This window comes from Delphinus delphis, chromosome 20 (assembly GCF_949987515.2).
Source record: "Delphinus delphis chromosome 20, mDelDel1.2, whole genome shotgun sequence".
In the NCBI taxonomy this organism is placed as follows: domain Eukaryota; kingdom Metazoa; phylum Chordata; class Mammalia; order Artiodactyla; family Delphinidae; genus Delphinus; species Delphinus delphis.
In genome coordinates, this window is record NC_082702.1 from 25,679,644 (window position 1) to 25,700,714 (window position 21,071).

The following is a 21,071-nucleotide window of genomic DNA, read 5'->3' on the forward strand; positions in this document are numbered from 1 at the left end:
AAACTTTAGCTATTGTATGGATATCCCTCTTTGAAGCAGATCTTCATCTTATCACTGATGTTTTAAGAGTCTTTAGCATTTTGTCTTTTGTTTTTACACTAAACTCTATCTTTACAGAGGGCAGGAGTGATTCCTAGAGACCTTTGCATTCTCGGCTCATATCCCAGTGCCTGGAACATGTATTCCTTAAATATTTGTTGACTATCTTCTTGACAAATCTCATTGATATGATGTTTCTACAAATATATATCCTTTGGTCTCCCCATTACTTCAGGTTCCAAATTTTTTAGCCTAACTATGAGCGCCTATTTTCATCTCCTCCTCCCTTACTGTTCCTCAAGCGCCCGTGATCCATACATGCAGATGCCAGTGACAGGATAAAAATGTGCACCCTTTCAAAAGCATGTTCAACATTTTTTAAAAATAAATTTATTTATTTATTTTTGGCTGCGATGGGTCTTCGTTGCTGCGCGCGGGCTTTCTCTAGTTGCAGCAAGCGGGGGATACTCTTCATTGCGGTGCGTGGGCTTCTCATTGTGGTGGCTTCTCTTGTTGCTGAACACAGGCTCTAGGTGCGCGGGTTTCAGTAGCTGTGGCACGGGTAACTAGGAAAGAGGTACTATAAAGTAAGAAATTCCATTATTTGGTTTCTAGTTGGTTCTGTACATACCTTATTTCTCTCTGAATCCTAGAGGGAGAGCTAGCTCGTTGATTACTGCATGCCTCGTTAGTGACCAGAACACTCCCCGGAAAGTAGCGGATGCACAATAAGTATTCGAGTAATGAAAGAACCAAACAGGAAACGAGGAATATACGAAATGAACCGACTTGCGCGGACAGGCTGCAGTTCCTCCCCAGGGCAGGAGGCGGCGCCAGTGTTACGCCTACTCGGCTGCCGTCAGCTCTTGGCCCCTCTGGCTGACCGTCCAACTCCAGCTGCCAAGCCCGTGCAGGAACTAGCCAATAGAAAACCGTCTTAGTCATGGGGTCTGGCAGAAGTATCCAATGAACGTAGTGGGTCTAGGAAAGGGGCGGTGCTAAGAGGAGGAGCGCAGGGGAGCTGTTAGAGGTGGGAGTTGGAGCTGCGGGCCTGGAGGGGGCAGCGGAGCTGCGATGCGGACGGGGCAGCGCCGGTGAACGGAGCTGCAGCCCGACATGAACTCGCTGGAGCAGGCAGAAGGTAGGGTGGGCCGCCTGGGCCGGTTCCGGGCTTCTCCCGGAAGCTGGCGGGGCTCCGGAGGGGCCTGAATCGTGGAAACCTGGTCCGGAGAGAGGAGGCCGCGAGGGTTGGACTGACGGGGTCCGGGGCTGGGGGCGCGGGGGCCGGTCCAGGGGCCAAGGGGCGGCAGTATCCGGCCGGTCGCTGCTTCCGGCGCGCGTGGCCTCAGCCGGCGCTTGTGGGGGGGCGTTGCGTCAGTTCCTCCGTTCCCCAAGCTTAGACCAGGTAGCTTCTCGTCCGGGCTGGTTATATTTCTCATTCATTAGCAAACATTTTTACTTCGTGCCTTGTAGTATGCTAACTCACTTTATTTATTTTTTGATACTTGCACGAATTGTATCCCTGACTTCTGCCGTGGTTTCTGGTAATTGCCGGGGTAAGGGAGTGCCTCTTGGTCTCCTTTTCTAAAGTTCAAAAAACGCAACTGAGGGCTTCCCTGGTGGCGCAGTGGTTGGGAGTCCGCCTGCCGATGCGGCGGACGCGGGTTCGTACCCCGGTCCGGGAAGATCCCACATGCCGCGGAGCGGCTGGGCCCGTGGGCCATGGCCGCTGGGCCTGCGCGTCCGGAGCCTGGACTCCGCAGCGGGAGAGGCTACAGCGGTGGGAGGCCCGCGTACCGCAAAAAAACAAAACAAAACAAAAAACGCAACTGAAAGTGATACCGCACCTTGCTTATTCAGAGGGAGTACCTTGGGTGCCCTTGTGTTGTGGAACCAGGCGTCGGCGCTCCAGAAGTGCCACGAAGATCAATTGTAACCTCTTGGGAGGAAGGAAAGGGGAGCGTTTTTGCATACCCACCTGTTAGCCGTATCAGAAGTCCAGACTGAAAGCGTAGCCATTAATTAAATACAAGGGCTGGAAATCGGAATTGGGTAATTACGTTCAAATTGACTTCGAAGACTTCGGTGTTAGGTAATAACGTTGTTCTGTCTAATAGGGAGTTCTTGGTTCCAACGGAATTAAAACTCGACCTGATTTTGATCCTTTATTTGCAACCCCCAAATTTCTAGCTTTTGGCACCGGCTGAGGCTGCTGTTGATTTTCCACATACCATTTTATGACGCTTCTAAAAGTGAATCGGCCAGTTTCCTTATATGTGAAATTGGAATTAAAGAAACCTAATGTATTTGTCAAGTGTTTAAAGCTGTCATAGTAAAGAAGTAAACAGTGCAGTGATACATGTAAGTTGGTGTGCAAGACCTGAAGCAGAGTACATAAAATTCATCTTAATAGATTCAAACTAGTAAGAGTAGCTAATTAGAAAATTGAAATCTTTTTACCTAGATCTCAAGGCTTTTGAGAGGAGACTTACTGAATATATTCATTGTTTGCAACCTGCCACTGGACGTTGGAGAAGTAAGTGCCCGGATGTTTTTTAAGGGAAAATAAACTTAAAATTGATACTTTTATTCCTGCCTAGCAATGATTTGCTTCTCTGTAAAACTTTTGTTTTACAAATGCTTGCAAATCTTTATTAAACCATAAGATTCTCTCTTATTTGGACAGTTTTACATTTATTTAACATTGTAAGTAATGGCATTATAGGGAAATTTTAAGAAAAGAAACTGACGACCCTAAGAGAATAGTCTATTTTGTGTGGTTGAATTTTTATTTTTACATTAAAATGCATATACTTTTAAACAAGTATTACAAATCTGATAACCAGCACACGCAATAAAAATTTCAGTAGTCTGTCCAGCAGTTTTACAGTTTTGCCTACAAACTATTGAAATAAAGTTTGTTAAGGAAAATGATATTCAACGCGTGCTGTAAAATATGATTTGAAAGAATTGTGGTTACTGCCCCATGGAAATATATAGGAAATGCAGACGAATATACAAGTGATGACCTCAGTAAGCAAAATATTTTGCTAATTTATGTTGGGACAGTCTTAATTTCTTGGCTGTTCCTTGCTGAAATTTAATATCTGCCAAGAAGGAAGTACAGCAGCACATGTTGAGGACGTACTTTATTTTGAAGTATAATTCACTTTGTGGGACCAAACTGAAGAGCCCTATTGAAGTTAAGGGTCTTCTCCTATGTCGAGATTTTTTGTGTATTTTTATTAAATCTATTTGCAAAGTTTTAGTCATATGCTACAGGAATTCTGATTGGTTAGAATTCACAAGTAATGATTTTTCTCAGGTTCTCCAGTTTACCTAGGAATTACCCCCAAAACCTTGTTTCACTGTTACTTGAGAATCTTTTAAAATGTATATGATGCTTTTCTATCTTATAAAGTGTAATGAACACGCTTTTTCTCTGATTCACGGTCTAAGTGCTTACATACAAATGCTATCAGCTTGTTCAGCGTACCAGAGTATGTGTATGAGGTCCCTTCTGGTGGGTTTGATTTTGCTTTTGCTTCATTAAAAAAAAAAAAAAATCTGTATACTTTAGCATGTTTCTTATTGGAAGTGTAGAATTATAAGAAACTGAGTTTAATCTGTTCTGAGAACATAAGTTTGAAATTTTGCGTATTATTAAATATCTAAAATGAGATGGTTTTTCTATGATTTGCCTCTTCTAAAAGTATATCACCACGAATTCTAGATAAAGTTTTACTATATTTAGGTTGCACTTTGAAGCTTGATCTCTACATTTTAAAAATGTATGCATCCCAACTGAAAGATAGTAACTGATTGGTCTCCAGAATAGTAACTAGGTCTTGGTGCCCCTTTATTATTTTTTAGTAATACCATATATTCTTAAGTTTTACTTATGATTTATATAGAATTTTCTAAATAATTCTAGCTTAGTGGGGAGAAAGAAACTTTTTCGAACTTCTACTGTCAATAATTTCTACCCCAACCTTCCTTAAGTCCCTTAAAGAAAATCTGATACTGATTGGTGTGCTCCACACTTCCTGACATTGACCTTTGTTTAATTCAACAACAAGCAGTTGTCTGCAAGGCAAAAGTCTTTAGTCCAAATTCTCAGTGCATTCATGAAAGAGTCTTTGTTTGGTTTGTTTACATTTGAAAAATGAGGTTTTTGGGGTGGTTTGGGGGGGCGTTTTGTTTTGAATTTATTAGATCTGTAACATCAGTGTAAAGACATTGAAAGTTACATAAGAAAATCTTACATTAAAGTTTTACCATCTTGGTTCTTACTGCTTTTTATTTCATTAATCTTCAGAAATTTTGACTAAAGTAATAATGGGGACAGTATCCTCCTCAGTTACTAAGGTTCACATTGTTTCAGAGAATTCCTCAAGGTCATATGGCAAGTCTCCTCTAAGTCCTGAGTGGAGTACATTCTCCATTTAATGAAGTGCTGCATCCTTTGGCTGTCATATTAAGAACTGGTGGTAGTATCATATTAATAGCTTATTTCCTTACTAATTTCATGTTTATCTTTCATCAGTGCTTCTTATAGTGGTATCTGTCTGTACAGCTACTGGTGCCTGGAACTGGTTAATAGATCCCGAGACGCAAAAGGTAGAAGTTTTGATTTAAAATCTTTAACAGATTGAGACAGTGGATATAGCAGTGCTTTGTTCTTTGTAAAGTATTAATCAAATGCTACCTATTAGTACTAGTAGTGATATTAATCATTGTATTAAAAATATGCTTTATCTTAATTTGCCTGAGAAAAACTTTGGCTGGCTGCTGTGAGTTAAGTATCTTTGCAGAGAAAAAGGCCTAAGAAATACTACCTCACTTATATTACTTCTCATTCATTTCTGAACTTGTGTACAGTTTTTACATATCATTTTTACATATTTCAGTGTAAACGTTGTCTTTGTTCTGTTTTGTTCATTTAGTGTCATCAGTGCCAGCTTTTAAAAATTATAAAACAACATTTTCTTCTATGAATTATCTTTGTTAATTCTTTTCCTCATCTCATAAAGCATTCGAGACAACTTTGCAGGAAACATTATGATAAAATAGCAAATGTAAACGTAATAAACAGTCAAGACCAGTAAAAACAGAGTACGAGGTCAAAACCAGGAAGGAAACCAGGTTACTGATATCATAGGCCCTGTGGGCCAGCAGAGTTGCCAGGGTTGAGTTTTAAATTAGTCTCTAAAGTCACAGCTAGTTCCATGGTTTTCATTATCTGTGAGAACACATTTGTAAGTTCTTTAAGCTAGCAAAGGTTTTCTTTCTCATCATTTATCTTTAAAAAAATATTCTGCCTGAAGTTTAATATAAGAAACACTGAGAGATCTCCCACTGGGCACTAAGAATATTCCTGTATCAAATGCAATAACAGATTTCATAATGTTATTTTTTGAAGCATCCTTTGATGAAAGCTGGTAGCATGTTTCTCAAATTTCTCTTTCTTTCTACCAATTTGTGCCTTCATTTCAAACTTGGGCTTTTTTATTAGAGAAGTAATCGTCTTTAGTTTTCCAGTGAAGTTTTTTTCCCCCAGTTCAGGTTTATTTAGGTAATAATGATGTTGTAGTTTTCACAAATTTAACCCTACTTCCCCTTTTAAACTGTAATTAGGTATACTACTTCCAGTAGCTTTATTTACAACCTTTTGGGTTATACAAAAGAAAAACCTAATAATAAGGCTTTTGTCAGCAGCCCAAATGGCAGTTCAGACAGCCAGGGGGTTGTTTCCCATGTAGTCTCCCTGACTCTACCCACTGAGGTGGAGAAATAAAAGAATAGGAAGCAGGGGAGGTTGGTGATGGGATCTCATGTTAATAGAGGGGTTTTTATGATGGATAGGAAACTCTCTTGTATGTTCATTTATAAAAATCTGATCTTAAGGCTGCACTTGGTACTCATCTTTAGGGGAAGAGTGAAGGAGGCTGGCAAGAAGATTAAAAAAGGTCTATCTTGGGAAATGAATCTGACTTCTAATTGTGAACAATATAAGCTGATTTCAGCTAGTTGAGATCTTAATAAAACCCAGAATTAAATGTAATTTGAAAGAGGCCCAAAACTCTGTAGTTAATATAATTTTCTAAATTAGGTGAGAATATAACTATTAGCTTAAGGGTTGGCTCTTTACATTTCACTATTTAATAACCTCAAACCTGACAAGAGTTTTGAATAGCAGTTGTCTGTAAGAGGACTTGCAAACTCAAAAGCCAGTGGCTAGCTGGAAGAACACAAGGAGAGAAGGAATATGGCAAACTGGAAAGTACACAAATGCCTGAACTAAAGGAGGCAACTGTTACTTGGATGCAGTTGATTGTTGCCGTGGAGGAAGGCAGGCTGATACTGACTGGTCTAATGAAGATTGAAACACTGTATGTGCTGATCTTGTACAGGGCACGTAAAACATAGGCACGTAATTCCTGTGGGAATTAAACTGTCCTCAGAGGTTTAAGAAGACATTACTCTGGAGTATTAAACTTTCTTCAGGATCTCGTCCTTCTGGGAGCTTCTTCCTTCCTGATGTTTTCAACCTGTCATCTCTTCATTTGACAAATTTATTTAACCAGTACCATGCTAGGCCAGTGCTCTTCATAAGTTTAGTTCTCTGTCTTGAAACAGGTACACATATCTTATCAGAGCGGAGCACAGATGCTCTTAGCTTGGTTCTGTGCTCCCATTTAGTTTCTAGTCCACTCCATTTCTTTTTCTAGACTCTAAATACTTGTCTTCTCAGTCCACATTCCGATTCCCCAGTGGTCTGGCTTCAGTGCCTACTCTTGTTCCAATCCTGCATCCTGTACCCTTGTCCCTCTACCTACTCTTAGAATTATGTATGCTTCTGTTTTCTACTGTCAACTAATTATTCTCAGATCTTAAATTAGCCCTTTGTTTCTCTTGAACTCTAGTTTTTTATGGATAGCTACTAATCATTTTCCCCTGCTGGGATGTTCTGTGGCCATCTAAACCTAGTAGCTTCAAAACCAAACTCTTGTTTTGCCTCTTTCAAAGAGAAAGGGTGAAGCTGGAACTGACTTTTACAAGGATATGTAGGAGCTAGCCAGGTGAAGAGGAGAAAAGGAAAATGGTAGCATAAGTGTGCAAGTGTGGCAGGAGATGATTAGACTGAGACCAGGTTATGAACGGCAGAATTTGCTCACCTCTGCTTTTTAACAGGGAAGATAACCAGATCACGTCTGACTTGTGTTTTCATTGAGAATCAGAGGCCTCATCTTCATTCATTCAACAATATTTGTTGAGCACCTATATTTGCCAAGTGCTGTTTCAGGTGTTGGGAGAATAATGATGCCCACGACAGTGTTTCTTTTCTCGTGGAACTTGTAGTCTTCTGCTTTTTAAAGTACTTCTCACTAGGAAGGTTTCAGTAAATATTTTTGGTAGGGTGTTTTTTTATTATAGGAGTAAATTTTTAATGGTTGAAGCATTTGGAATGAATGGAGGGAATATTGCTACACTGTCTTGCTACACTGAAGATATAAAACATACATTATTTTAATTTTCATAGCATAGCAATATGGAGAACTAGGATTTTTGGAAGTCTCCAGATTCTTATAGTTTATCTGTTTTTGTTTTTGGGAGGGGGCATGCCACGCGGCTTGCGGGATCTCAGTTCCCTGACTAGGGATTGAACCCAGGCCACAGGAGTGAGAGCCCAGAATTCTAACCACTAGGCCACCAGGGAACTTTCCAAATTCTCATATTTTAGATAATTAAATGTTATATACATTCATGCACAAGTGGGGAGGTAGGAATCAATATTGTTCTAGGATTTTTAACATTTTTATCTTTCCAACTCTTTTACAGGTGTCCTTCTTCACATCATTATGGAACCATCCATTTTTCACCATTAGCTGTATCACTCTAATAGGCTTGTTCTTTGCTGGAATACACAAGAGAGTAGTTGCACCGTCAATGTATCCTTTACCATGAATTGAGTTTTATTCTCTGAACTAAATTAAACCACCTTCTCAATCTCTAGGTGTTCTTAAAAGCTTACTCTTCAAATATAAATTTTCCTTTGACCACATTTATTCAGTATAGCTGCTCGATGTCGAACTGTATTAGCAGAGTACAACATGTCTTGTGATGATGTAAGTATTTTCATTAGAAAACTGTAGACACGTGTGAAAGGACTGAAGTGTTTTGGCTTAAGTAAAACAAACATTTTATTAACAATAAATTGTCTTCATGGAATTAATAGGGGGGATATTCGTTGTAGCATTGATTCTAAGACACTTTTTTTTTTTACATTGTAACATCTCTGAAGATTGACATGCATCCAGTAATCAATGGTGTCTTACAGTTAGATTGGTAGAGTTGAGAGTTTAATTCTTAATGACATAAAGTCATGATCCATCTTCTAATTGAAGCTATCTTAGATTCAAAGAAATAAACAGTGGTCATTATTGGCCAAAAATGGCTCAGTGGGATGGTTTTGTAAACTACTGTTATGTATCTCACACTCTTCCATATGTAGGATTTTATATAGAGTCATAGATTAATTGACGGACTGTGGACATACGAACGTACCGTATTTTTAAAAGTTGATCACATATCAATATAAGAATATCTCACAATTTTGATTTATTTATAAAAGCATTTTTACCTTCAACTTAAAAAACTATTAAGTAATACCTACCCAGTATAGGAAATTCGAATAAAAAACAAAAAAAAGTATTAGGGCAGGAAGACAACTGGATCAATGGAAGACAATAAAGATTAAACACTTTGAGTTTTTAAAAATTAGTAGAAAAAAAAATTAGTAGAAGATAAGGGTAGTCTTTCAAGTCAAAAGGGAAGAAATAGGCTATTTATAGTATTGAGACAGTTGGCTCTTCATTTGGAAAAAGATGAATTTAGACCTCTACCTCACATCAATTAAAAAAACTAAATTCCAGGTAAAGTCTTAAATAGATTTAAAAAGACATATACATCCCACCATAAAAGCATTAGAAGAAAATACAGAAGAATATGTTTATAACCTTGGGATAGGAAAACATCTTCTTAAGTCGCAAAACAGAAATGCCATAATGGAAGAAGTTGGATACATTTAATTGCACCAACATTTGAAGATTTTGTACATTATAAGAAATCATTTGTAAGGTACCTAATAGAGGGTAGTATCCAGAATGTTTGAGGCCTATTAAAAATCAATAATAAAAAGACAAATAGTACATTTTTAAAATGGAAAAGGTAAGTCGTATCACAGAAATGGAAATACAAATGGCCAATAAACATGTAAAGACTGGAGAGCCTCATTTTGTAATCAGGGAAATGCAAAGTAAAACTGAGTTCATTTGTATTACCTGTCAGATTAGTAAAGATTAAATAATTCCAGTATTGTGGTGAAATGATGCAGCCATACACTGCTTGTTGGGAATATACATTGATGCAGCCATTCTGAAGGGCAATTTTCATCATTCTTATAAAATGTAATATGTGCATGTCTCATGACCTAACTATTCTACTTTTCCCCAACTCCCCTTGTTGGGGGGACCATCACACATGTACGCAAGGAGGCAAGTACAAGGTTGTTCATTGTAATATCCTTAGCAGTAGTGAAAAAAATGGAAATAATTTTTGTTTCTCAACAGAAATTTTGTTTCTCAACAGTGGTAAAATAGGGTGTGGTAAAGCCATATAGGAAATCTGAAGTAAATCTATAAGTATGGACATGGAAGTATCTCGAAGACATAATGGTAGGAGCAAAAAGTAAATTATCAAACAATATGGTCAGTTTGGTACCTTTTTTTTTTAAGTTTTAATTATGTAAATTTCCAAACATAAAAAAGCAGAGAAGAGCTAAATGAACTTCCCGTGTATCATCGGCCAGTGTCGACAATAAATCAACTCATGGCCATTCTTTTTTTTTTTTTTTTAATCTTTATTGGAGTATAATTGCTTCACAATACTGTGTTAGTTGCTGTTGTACAACAGAGTGAATCAGCCATATGCATACACATGTCCCCACATCCCCTCCCTCTTGAGCCTCCCTCCCATCCTCCGTATCCCACCCCTCTAGGTCATCGCAAAGCCCCGAGCTGATTCCCTGTGCTATGCTGCTGCTTCCCACCAGCCAACTATTTTATATTCGGTAGTGTATATATGTCGACGCTACTCTCACTTCGCTCCAGCTTCGCCCTCCCACCCGTTGTCCACAAGTCCATTTTCTATGTCTATCTCTTTTTTTTTTTAATTTATTTTTGTTCTATTTATTTTGGCTGCGTTGGGTTTTTGTTGCTGTGCGTGGGCTTTCTCTAGGTGCAGCGAGTGGGGGCTCCTCTTCCTTGCGGTGCGTGGGCTTCTCATTGTGGTGGCTTCTCTTGTTGCAGAGCACAGGCTCTAGGCACACAGGCTTCAGTAGTTGTGGCACATGGGCTCAGTAGTTGTGGCTCCTGGCCTCTAGAGTGCAGGCTCAGTAGTTGTGGTGCGCAGGCTTAGTTGCTCTGTGGCACGTGGGATCTTCCCAGACCAGGGCTTGAACCCGTGTCCCCTGCGTTGGCGGGTGGATTCTTAACCACTGCGCCACCAGGGAAGCCCCCCGCCATGTCTACCTCTTTATTCCTGCCCTGCCTTTTTTCTAAGTTAATTTTTTTTAAAATGGTGCTTTATTTTCATAATTAGAAGGTGAAATAATTACCATTTCAAATAGTTAGACAGATTTGAATATTTCCTATTTTGGTGCTTTCCTCTTCCCTGAAATGTATTCAAAGCCTTGTTTTTTTGTTTGTTTTTTTGAATTTTATTTAATTTATCTTTTTATACAGCTGGTTCTTACTAGTCATCCATTTTATACACATAAGTGTATACATGTCAATCCCAATCTCCCGATTCATCCCACCACCACCTCCACCTGCTGCTGCTTTCCCCCCTTGGTGTCCATAGGTTTGTTCACTACATCTATGTCTCAATTTCTGCCCTGCAAACCGGTTCATCTGTACCATTTTTCTAGGTTCCACATATATGTGTTTATTCCTGCCCTGCAACTAGGTTCATCAGTACAGTTTTTTTTTTTTTAGATTCCATATGTATGCGTTAGCTTATGATGTTTGTTTTTCTGTTTCTGACTGACTTCACTCTGTATGACAGACTCTGGGTCCATCCATCTCACTACAAATAACTCAATTCATTTCTTTTTATGGCTGAGTAATATTCCATTGTATATATGTGCCACATCTTTATCCATTCATCTGTCGATGGACATTTAGGTTGGTTCCATGCCCTGGCTATTGTAAGTAGTGCTGCAGTGAACATTGTGGTATGTGTCTCTTTTTGAATCATGGTTTTCTCAAGGGTATATGCCCAGTAGTGGGATTGCTGGGTCATATGGTAGTTCTATTTGTAGTTTTTTAAGGAACCTCCATACTGTTTTCCATAGTGGTTGTATCAATTTACATTCCCACCAACAGTGCAGGAGGGTTCCCTTTTCACCACACCCTTTCCAGCTTTTATTGTTTCTAGATTTTTGATAATGGCCATTCTGGATAGAATGCCCAGAGATAAACCCACGCACAGATGGGCAGCTAGTTTATGACAAAGGAGGCAAGAACATACAGTGGAGAAAAGACAGCCTCTTCAATAAGTGGTGCTGGGAAAACTGGACAGGTACATGTAAAAGAATGAAATTAGAACACTCCCTAACACCATACACAAGAATAAACTCCAAATGGATTAAAGACTTAAATGTAAGACCAGACATTATAAAACTCCTAGAGGAAAACATAGGAAAAACACTCTTTGACATAAACCACAACAAGATCTTTTTTGACCCACCTCCTAGAGTAACGGAAATAAAAACAAAAATAAACAAGCAGGACTTTTTTAAACTTAAAAGCTTTTGCACAGCAAAGGAAACCATAAACGAGACTAAAAGACAACCCTCAGAATGGGAGAAAATATTAGCAAATGAAACAAGAGACAGAGGATTAATCTCCAAAATATATGAACAGCTCAATATCAAAAAAACAAACAATCCAGTTAAAAAATGGCAGAAGACCTAAATAGACATTTCACCAAGGAAGACACACATGGCCGAGAGACACGTGAAAAGATGCTCAGCATCACTAATTACTAGAGAAATGCAAATCAAAACTGCAATGAGGTATCACCTCATGGCCATTCTTAATTCATGTGTACCCCTGCCAACCTTCCCTATCATCAGGTTATTTAAAAACAAATCCCAAGTGATGTATTTTACCCTCAATCAGCATGATAGAAGCACCAAATTTTTATTCATATATGTGAATGTAAGTCCATAGGAAACAATCTGGAAGAATTCATGCTAAAACTGGTTTCTTCTATAAGAGGGCTAGTGTTTGAGGTGAATGGAAAGGGTGACTTTCAGCTCATCTTGGTTGAACTTTTTATAATGAGATTACATTAATGTCTTATGTAATTTAAAATAGATTTAAAGTGGATTTAAAACCATGATATTTTTATACAGTGGTATACATACATTCTGTATTGCAATAGCAATATAAAAAGGTACAAGCTGCTGAAACATAGTAATGTTGATGAATTTCAGAAACACGTTGAGTGAAGTAGATGAAAAAGAACACGCTGTGTGATTCCATTTACTTAAAGATCAGAGAGAGGCAGATTAACCTGTGGTAAGCAGTTATGTAGGGAGTGGGGGGTACCATTGACCTTGGAAAGGAGCATGGAGGAACTTTCTGAGTGGTGGTGATGTTCTGTAGCCTGATCTGGGTGGTGGTGACGTGGGTATATACATTTGTCAAAACTCATAAAACTGTACACAAGATTTGAGCATTTTACTGTGCATGAATTATACCTCAGTAAAACAGTAGAAAAATTAGTATCAAAGTTCTACCAAGATATCAAGGAGTTACCGAAAAAGAGAAAGTGAGAATTGAGAGGGAGCCAGAATCCTGACAACACTTGACCTGAGGACAATAAAGTGTGTTTCTGAAAACCACCTAGAATTTTACCAACCAAAGATAATCACCACGTTTTGTATTGTGTATTCTCATTTACTTTTATAAAAGAAAGTTGTTATAATCAAGTTTATAAAGAGCCATTAAAAAAATAAAAAGATGTTACGAATTTTTCAAACCTGCTTCTTTGACCCAACATTAGGATTTAAGAGCCACCGTATACTGAAGGTTAACTGTGAAAGGTCCCAGGCCTGTTTTTTTATCTGCATGATCTCAAGATCTTCCATTTTGTTTAATTACATACTGTCCCACTTTATGGACACATCATAATTTAATCCCCTATGTCCACATTTTGCATGTTATATATGTTGTGCATTTTTCACTAGAACTTAAGCTCCGTAAAGACAAGGAACTTTGTCTAGTTAGTTCATTACTGGGTCCCTGGCATCTCACACGTCTGGCACATTAATGGGTACTCAGTAAATACTGAATTAATAGCACTTAAATGTACATCTTTACCCTTGCACCTAGTTTCCTTCAGATAAATTCCTAGAAGTGGAATTGTTTGGATTATATGGTATATGCTTTTATTTTTGATAAATGTGACAGCCCTGTAGAAGAGTTGTATCCACATACACTGAATACCAGCAGTGTATATGAGTGTCTATTGCTCCAACCATTGGTTTACATTTTAACTTGAGGAAGTTAAAGTTTTAACGTTAGAAAAAGGGAAAAATTTTTGTTCAAATACATAGTTTTATTTATGTTTTATGGTAAGGGGCATAAATTAGTCTATATAAGTTGGGATTTTATTTTATCCACTGGGTTGGTTGGCTGATTTTCTGGTAGCCAGTGGATAGGGAATTCATCAAATAAAGATTTTATGTGTATGTGTTAAAGTACTAAAGATTTTAGAAGAAAGTTCCATACAAAGAACACTTTGAAAACATAATTATTAATTGCTTAATCTTGCCTAATATAGGGGGGTGTTCTAATGCCCTTTAAGGTTTCTAGGTAAGTGGTGGTGTTCTTAATAGAACTGTATACTTTTAAACTTTTTTTTTTTCATTTTTACAGACAGGAAAACTAATTTTGAAACCTAGGCCTCATGTTCAATGACAATCTGCACTCATTGTTATGGGACTTAAAACAACCTTTCTTCAAAAAGTGATACAGCAAAAAGCCATAAAGGATTACTTTTACAGTTGGATATGTGAACGTCATAGCAACAACTGACAAGAAATGTGCAATATTTACCCAGATTATCTTCATGGTGGTGACTCGCGTAATCAGTGCTTTGGTACCTTTGATTATTTGTGTTTCAGTATTAGTGTCACTTTAGTACTTCAGATCCTGCAGAGATTTTTGCAGATGAAGTATGTATGTATGTTACTAAGTTAAACTTAGAAACAGAACCTCATCCAGTTTTTATAATGTATTTTTGTAAACTACTGTAAATAGCAAATCAATGCCAGTGTTAAAAAGGAAACGTTATGTGGACTTTGTTCTCCTGTACCAGTGTTTCAGGAACATCTGCTTGCCATCTCCACAGCTCTTTAAAACCAGCTATTACGTATAGCTGTGCCTTTCACTCTTACACTCCTCTCTTTTAATCATAATGCAGGAAAAACATTGGATTGAGCTTAGACTAAGGAAAATTCATCTCCATTATGTTTTAAGAAATTATAGGTGTTTTGAGAAACAGTTTTTGTTAAAACTAGATAGTGAACTTCAGCCACTATTGTGATATTTTCCAGTTCATTGTTTTTATTTAATGCTAAATATACTTTATATTTTTTTAATGATTTTAAGAACACTCCAAAGGCTTCTGATAGACAAGTTTAGTTATAAATTATGTATTGTCTGGGGAATTTGATAGTCATTGTTTTAGATAATGGGATTTTATGCTGTGGTAGACGTGCTGTTACACTAGTATTGTGCAGGTGTGCTTGATCAGCCACACCATCACAGGGACAACTTGGGAGCAGTGCCACAAACTAGAGTCTACAATTCTCACTGTTTAGAGAGTGTTAATGACATACTGTGTATGCATATTAGCCACATATACTATAACAGCCCTTAAAATTAAGCTATTGGGATTGCTGTAAATATTTTAAAGAACTGGAGGTGCCTTTTACCTGTTTATTAGAAGATTTTGAAAGGTTTAAATTATTTCACGAGCAATCTTAAATTTCATTTAACATAAGGCTGAAAATTCAAAAACAGGACAAAAAACCTTTTTAACAAGGCTGCCATTTATCTTAAATGTGTTCATCTTGGCTTTCACGTGTATAAAATTTCATTCTTTGAACTGCAGCAATAAACCCCTCTGCTCCTACGAAGTTTTAAGAGGGTATTCCATATATTCTGCATTGTTTTATTTCCTGTAAATTTTGTAGGTAAATATGTGCATAAAAATAAATACTTTATATATATTTAGTGATTGGGCTTTTTCCTTGGTTTATTTTAAGTCTGTAACTGAAAAAAATTTTAAACATACTGAGTGTGTCAGGTACAGGCTAACATAAAATGAGTCAGATACAGGCTGAGTAAAATGAGATACTTTAACTGTGTGTCCAGTAGAGCAAATTTCAAGTAGCAATTGAAGGTACCCAGTTTATTAGGCTGTGAATACTTTAAATTTTTTTTTTAATATTTATTTATTTATTTCACTGCGCTGGGTCTTAGTTGTGGCATGTGGCATCTTCATTGCGGCATGCGGGATCTTTTAGTTGCAGCATGCAGAATCTAGTTCCCTGACCAGGGATCGAACCTGGGTCCCCCCCCCCCCCCCCGCATTGGGAGTGTGGAGTCCCAACCGCTGGACCACCAGGGAAGTCCCCTTTTAATATTTCTTATTCATCATTGTCTGATAATATGTGGTGTTTAATTAGGAAATGCAGGTTTTCTCAAAAATTAAGCTCTGCAAACCTGGATCACTAGTTTCCTCCAAGAGTATAAAGCTGAAGAGGGATTTTATGTGTCCTAAATCCTTTTTGGAATCATCAGCTACTTTTTGTATTTAACAAAATCCTTGAATCTTTTCCCCTAGAAAAATATGTCTGTGTATGTACATATACGGTGCATGTACTTGGAAAGGTTTTCAAGGATTTCCTGATGCCAGGCTACTTGGAATCCATTGGCTCCAAGAAAGAAACTTTTGTTACAGTTCCAAAGATTTTTCATACCTTTAATTCTAACAGAACAGTTCATTTTCCAAAAAAGTCTTTGCTCTGGTTGAAATGGCCCAAGGATCCTTGCTAGGTTAGCCTCTCATCACCAGCGCCCTCACTCTCTCATACGCTCTTCCACACTGTTAGGAAATTACTGTTGAGTCTAGTCCTCTAACTTTACAGGTGGGGAAGACAGTCTTAGATTTTCAAAGTGACTTCACTCTACGTCCCCATGACGTACTGAAGACAACTAACACCAAGTCTCTTGACTCTGCTTGAAAGGATGTTTATGTGTGGGTGTTGAACTTAAGTCATGAGCCATTATAATGGTATGGTTAAGAATGTAGACGCTTATGCCAAACTGGATTCTAATCTCAGATCTACTACTTGCTAGTTTTGTAACCTTAGGCAAATTAGTAACGTTAGTTTTTTCATTTATAAAATGGGTATAATGCCAATCTCCTCGGTAGAGGAAGATAATGTATAGGATATAGGTGTATCGCCAGTCATCTTATATTGAGTATTAAATTGTTAATTCATGGAGAGCACTTAAACAGTGCTTGGCTACAGAGTCAATGCTCAGTAAATCTAGTTGTTAAACCAAACACTAAAAGTAAAAAAAGGAACAAAACAAAAAACCTCATTGTTACAACTTTACCTAATATCAACATCTCAGTTGAGATAGCCAGGAGGAAGTTGTGCTTATCTTTTGAATCAGGCAAACTCCTGAATACTGGATTAAATACAAAGAGAAAGGCTATTTGGCCTCGAATGATTTAAGAAACCTAAAATGGTTCTAGGTGTTTTCTCAAGCAACTTCACTGAAAACATAAGGGCTGTGACTGCCTGATAGTGCTGCTTTTTGAGTGGCTCTTTTCTCCTTCAGAACTGGACTCTTGATGGGCATTTTGTAGAGACTTGAGTCTCTACATCCTTCTGGCTGACAGATGCTCTGCCTTCATCGGCAACTAAAGTGGCTCTATCATTTCCTCTCCTGTTGAAACCAAAGAAACTTGAGTCTCATTCTGTTTCCAAACTACACTTTCTATATGCTTTACATTAAGTAAGTATAATTTCTATCTTTTTCTACTAAAAATAGGTGCACCTTGTCTGCATCATAGAACACAAAACATTTTTTAAATTGATGTTTTTAGTGAATGATTGTGTGCCATGCAAATCTATTTGTGTGAGAGACAAAAAAGGAAGTAAAAGGATATCCATTACCTGAAAGTTTTAGGTGTGCTCCTTCATCACCTTTGTACACTGCCCTTTAAGTGGCAAGTGCTTTGTTGGGTATTTGTGTGAGGAAGAATTTTTGCACTCTCAGAACTTGTTGCCTGGGGGGAATACAGACTAGTGATTGAGCAGTTACCATGTGGTTTAAGTGCTATGAGGGGTAAAAGTGTGGGACGCTATAGGAGCCCAGAGGAAGTGGGCCAGCCCAGACACAACTTGACAGAGGTTATTTCCTTCTGATCTGAAGGGTCAGTCGTGGGGGGTAGGGGTGGGGCAGAGGCAGTTCTTGAACTTGCCTGGTGGTGAGGAGTTGGAGAGGAATTGTGGCAAGAGCTGAGGCTGGAAGTAAGTAGGCATCTGGCGTTGGGAGTCTTGTGAGGGTAGTGGCAAGCCACCAAACTGTTTTGGTAGGGAAGTGACTTAACTGGATTTGCATTTTATGATCATGACTGCAACTGTGTGGACTGAAGGGCCATGCCCTGGAGGGCAGTTAGGAACTGCTGCTATATAGTCCAGGTGAGAGATGAGGGCTCCTGAACCAGAGAAGTAAGAGCTTTCAGTAGTCAAATGAGTGGGACTTTGTGGGAGGCCAAGAGAGGGAGCAGTTGAGCATCAAGTCTACCACTTTTTCCATCCTGTTACCTGTTACAGAAATAAAGTTTCGATGATTACCAATGATTGGGAACTATTTTATCTTCTTAGAGAGTCCCTATGCTCCAAAGCATATTAAAAGCTCCAAGTGGTCCTGCAGTAGAGGAACCTGTTTCCCTGACGCTTTGTGAAATGCCTGTTAACGTACACTGGATGTTTGGATATTTGTCATGATATTTGTCTACCAAGGTTGTTTTGAATGCCCTTGCTAGGTGTGGGGAATGCCAGCTGAATGAGTCCAGTCTCTTGGAAGACAACCCAGAAAACTCCCTTCCTTTGCATTTGGGACGAGGGTGAGGCCATAAAGATAAGTTTCTGTTGCAGAGTACTTAGTAGTGCTCAGTGGTAGTGGCACTGGTTTCCTCATCAGGCCAGCTTGATGGCATGGGTATGGGCATTCTTTTCTAAAAGTTTAGCCAGACCTCCCCCAAATCCTGTGAGGTACCCAACCCTTTCGATAGTCTGTCTTCTGTTTAATCAGCCAAAGTCAGCTTCTCTTTCTTGCCAATAAGACCCTGACTTACAGAATATTACACAGAAGAAGTGTTCCAAAGAGCATGCTTTGAGGAGACTTGACCCGTCCCTGTAAGGGACTAGGGAGCTGCTTCAAACCAAGCGTGATGTCATCTTCCAGGTAAGGGGTCTCTGGGCCATGTGTAGTGGAAGAGTCCAGCCTGGCTGGATTGACTTGGGTCATAGTCCTGGTTCCTCCATTAACCGCTTAGGCAGGTGACTTATTCTTAAAGTCCCTATATTCTGAGTCCTTGTCATCCGTGTATCTTTAGTACCCTAGAGCACCTGGCATTTGGAAGATGCTCAGTTACTGTTGGTTGAATGAGTGAATGAACCTTAACTTTGGTATTTAAATTTTGTACATAATTACACCAAGTCATAAGTTTTCTTACATAATGTATCTAGTTTTATGGGGAGGTTCTTAAGATAGAAGGCTAAATGCTAAGATTTGTAAGGTAAATAACAGTAGGGAAACTAAAATAGCTAAGTCTATTATAACTTCATTAAGTAAATCAAAAGAGAAATACTGTATATGCTTGCTAGAAGTTGCTGTTTTTTAAAAAAATTTGTTTTTGGCTGCTTTGGGTCTTCGCTGCCGCGCGCGGGTTTTCTCTATTGCGGCGAGTGGGAGCTACTGTTCGTTGCACTGTGCAGGCTACTCATTGCGGTGGCTTCTCGTTGCAGAGCACGGGCTCTAGGCACGCGAGCTTCAGTAGTTGTAGCATGTGGGCTCAGTAGTTGTGGCTCGAGGGCTCTAGAGCACAGGCTCAGTAGTTGTGGCGCATGGGCTTAGTTGCTCCGTGGCATGTGGGATCTTTCTGGACCAGGACTTGAACCCGTGTCCCCTGCATTGGCAGGTGGATTCTTAACCATTGTGCCACCAGGGAAGCCCCTAAAACAATAATTTCATACCATCAAATATTCAGCTCATACTTCCCCAGTTTCCTCATAAGTGTCTCTTTTAGAGTTGGTTTGTCTGAATCAAGAATCAGATAAAGTAAATTTAAATAGCAACAGTTTGGGAAAAAAACCAAACTAGGGTCTGGGCCTGGGTTTCTGAAATTATATCTGATTACATTTGTGAACTCATGCACATAGAATACTTTTTAAATAAATAAAATGACTCCAGTTAAGAGCTTCCACAGTAAACAACATTATCACAGTGAACACCATTGCTCTCTCTTCATGTATTAACAACTTCAAAGGAAATGGGGAACCCAATACTCAAGTCACAATGAAAGTCCAGTTTGACTGCTGTGCGGCATCCTTAGAGAATTCCCAGTCCAGATAAGGGCAGGAGGAAAGGAAGGAGATCACAGGAAGAAACTGGAATGGATATATTTGAACATACGGCAAATACTGTTGACAAAGATGTTAGACATTTGGAAAAAAATAATGGCAGATTGATGGAAAGCCAGGATAATGAAAAAAAGGCAATTATTAACTCCAAGATAAATGAAGGTTGTATAAGAAAGAGACTGGCTTTAGTGGACTTCTTAGAAGTTTAGCAGTGAGCAGTATTTGCATTGTCCTAGTAATTTGGATAGTGATCGCTGATTTAATCAAGAATTGTGGTACAGTTTTGTTGGATGAAGGAGAAATGGGGGAGAGGTACAGGAGAGCTAAGTCCTTACCTACCAGGGCAAGAAGGTAAGAAATAGTATATAATACTGACAAATAAGAAAAAGTAATAGCTTATCATTTGGGAGTATGGAGATGATAATAGGAGAAACAGGTAGAATAGTTGAGAATGTCTACTTCCTAGAATGGGCTTGGGGTTGGGAAGAAGTAAAGCAAGGGACTGCCGTTCTTTTATGATTTTCAAATTGTGTATATGTATAAATACTTCTTTTCAGTGAGGTAGCAAAATGAATATGAGTTTGCTAGCTGGAGTAGTTCATTTTATGAGTGGAGAAACAGGTATAGAGAGCATTTTACCCAATTTGGGAGCCCTTGCTCTGCTCTTATACTTAGTCATTTTCTGCGTTCCTCCCTTTATCTGGTGTTACCCATTAAAACTTTGGTTTCCTCAGTTTGCTAGCTCTTCAGTAAATACCAACAAATTCATTAGGAGACAGTGTATTGCATTTATTATAACTCAAGTCTGACTGAGTAGGGTCAGTCCCATATTTGTCGTTTGCAAATCACGTGCTCTTAGGCAAGTAGCTTAACTTCTCTGTGCTTCAGTTCTCTCATCTCTAACATAGGGATGCTAACGTCACATGGGATTGTTGACGGTTTATATAGCTTAATACGTGCAAAACTCTTAGAGCAGTGTCTGGCACATAGTGATGGCTCAAGAAATACTGTCAGTGGGACCCTCACTCTCCAAATAGGGAATGGAACCCATTATTATTACCAATGAATATGGGGGAACTGATCAAAACAGGGATAGGTTCTAAAGGCTTTTAAAAAAATCAACTTTATTGAGGTTAATTTACATAAAACAACTCTCATTATTATAAAAAACAGTTTTTAACTGTACAGTTCGATGGATTTTGATAAATGGAGCACCCCTGTAACAAAC

The 21,071-nt window shown here is 38.6% G+C and overlaps 1 protein-coding gene across 1 annotated transcript; it reads left to right on the plus strand.

Annotated features, from left to right (window-relative positions):
• The first annotated feature begins 1,062 nt into the window (after nucleotides 1–1,062).
• On the plus strand, nucleotides 1,063–15,410 carry CNEP1R1 (CTD nuclear envelope phosphatase 1 regulatory subunit 1). Its single transcript, XM_060000803.1, has 6 exons — nucleotides 1,063–1,180; nucleotides 2,504–2,575; nucleotides 4,586–4,659; nucleotides 7,882–7,991; nucleotides 8,114–8,168; nucleotides 14,049–15,410. The coding sequence occupies exons 1-6, from the start codon at nucleotides 1,156–1,158 to the stop codon at nucleotides 14,088–14,090; spliced, it is 378 nt and encodes a 125-aa protein (XP_059856786.1). The 5' UTR covers nucleotides 1,063–1,155; the 3' UTR covers nucleotides 14,091–15,410.
• The last annotated feature ends 5,661 nt before the right edge of the window (nucleotides 15,411–21,071 follow it).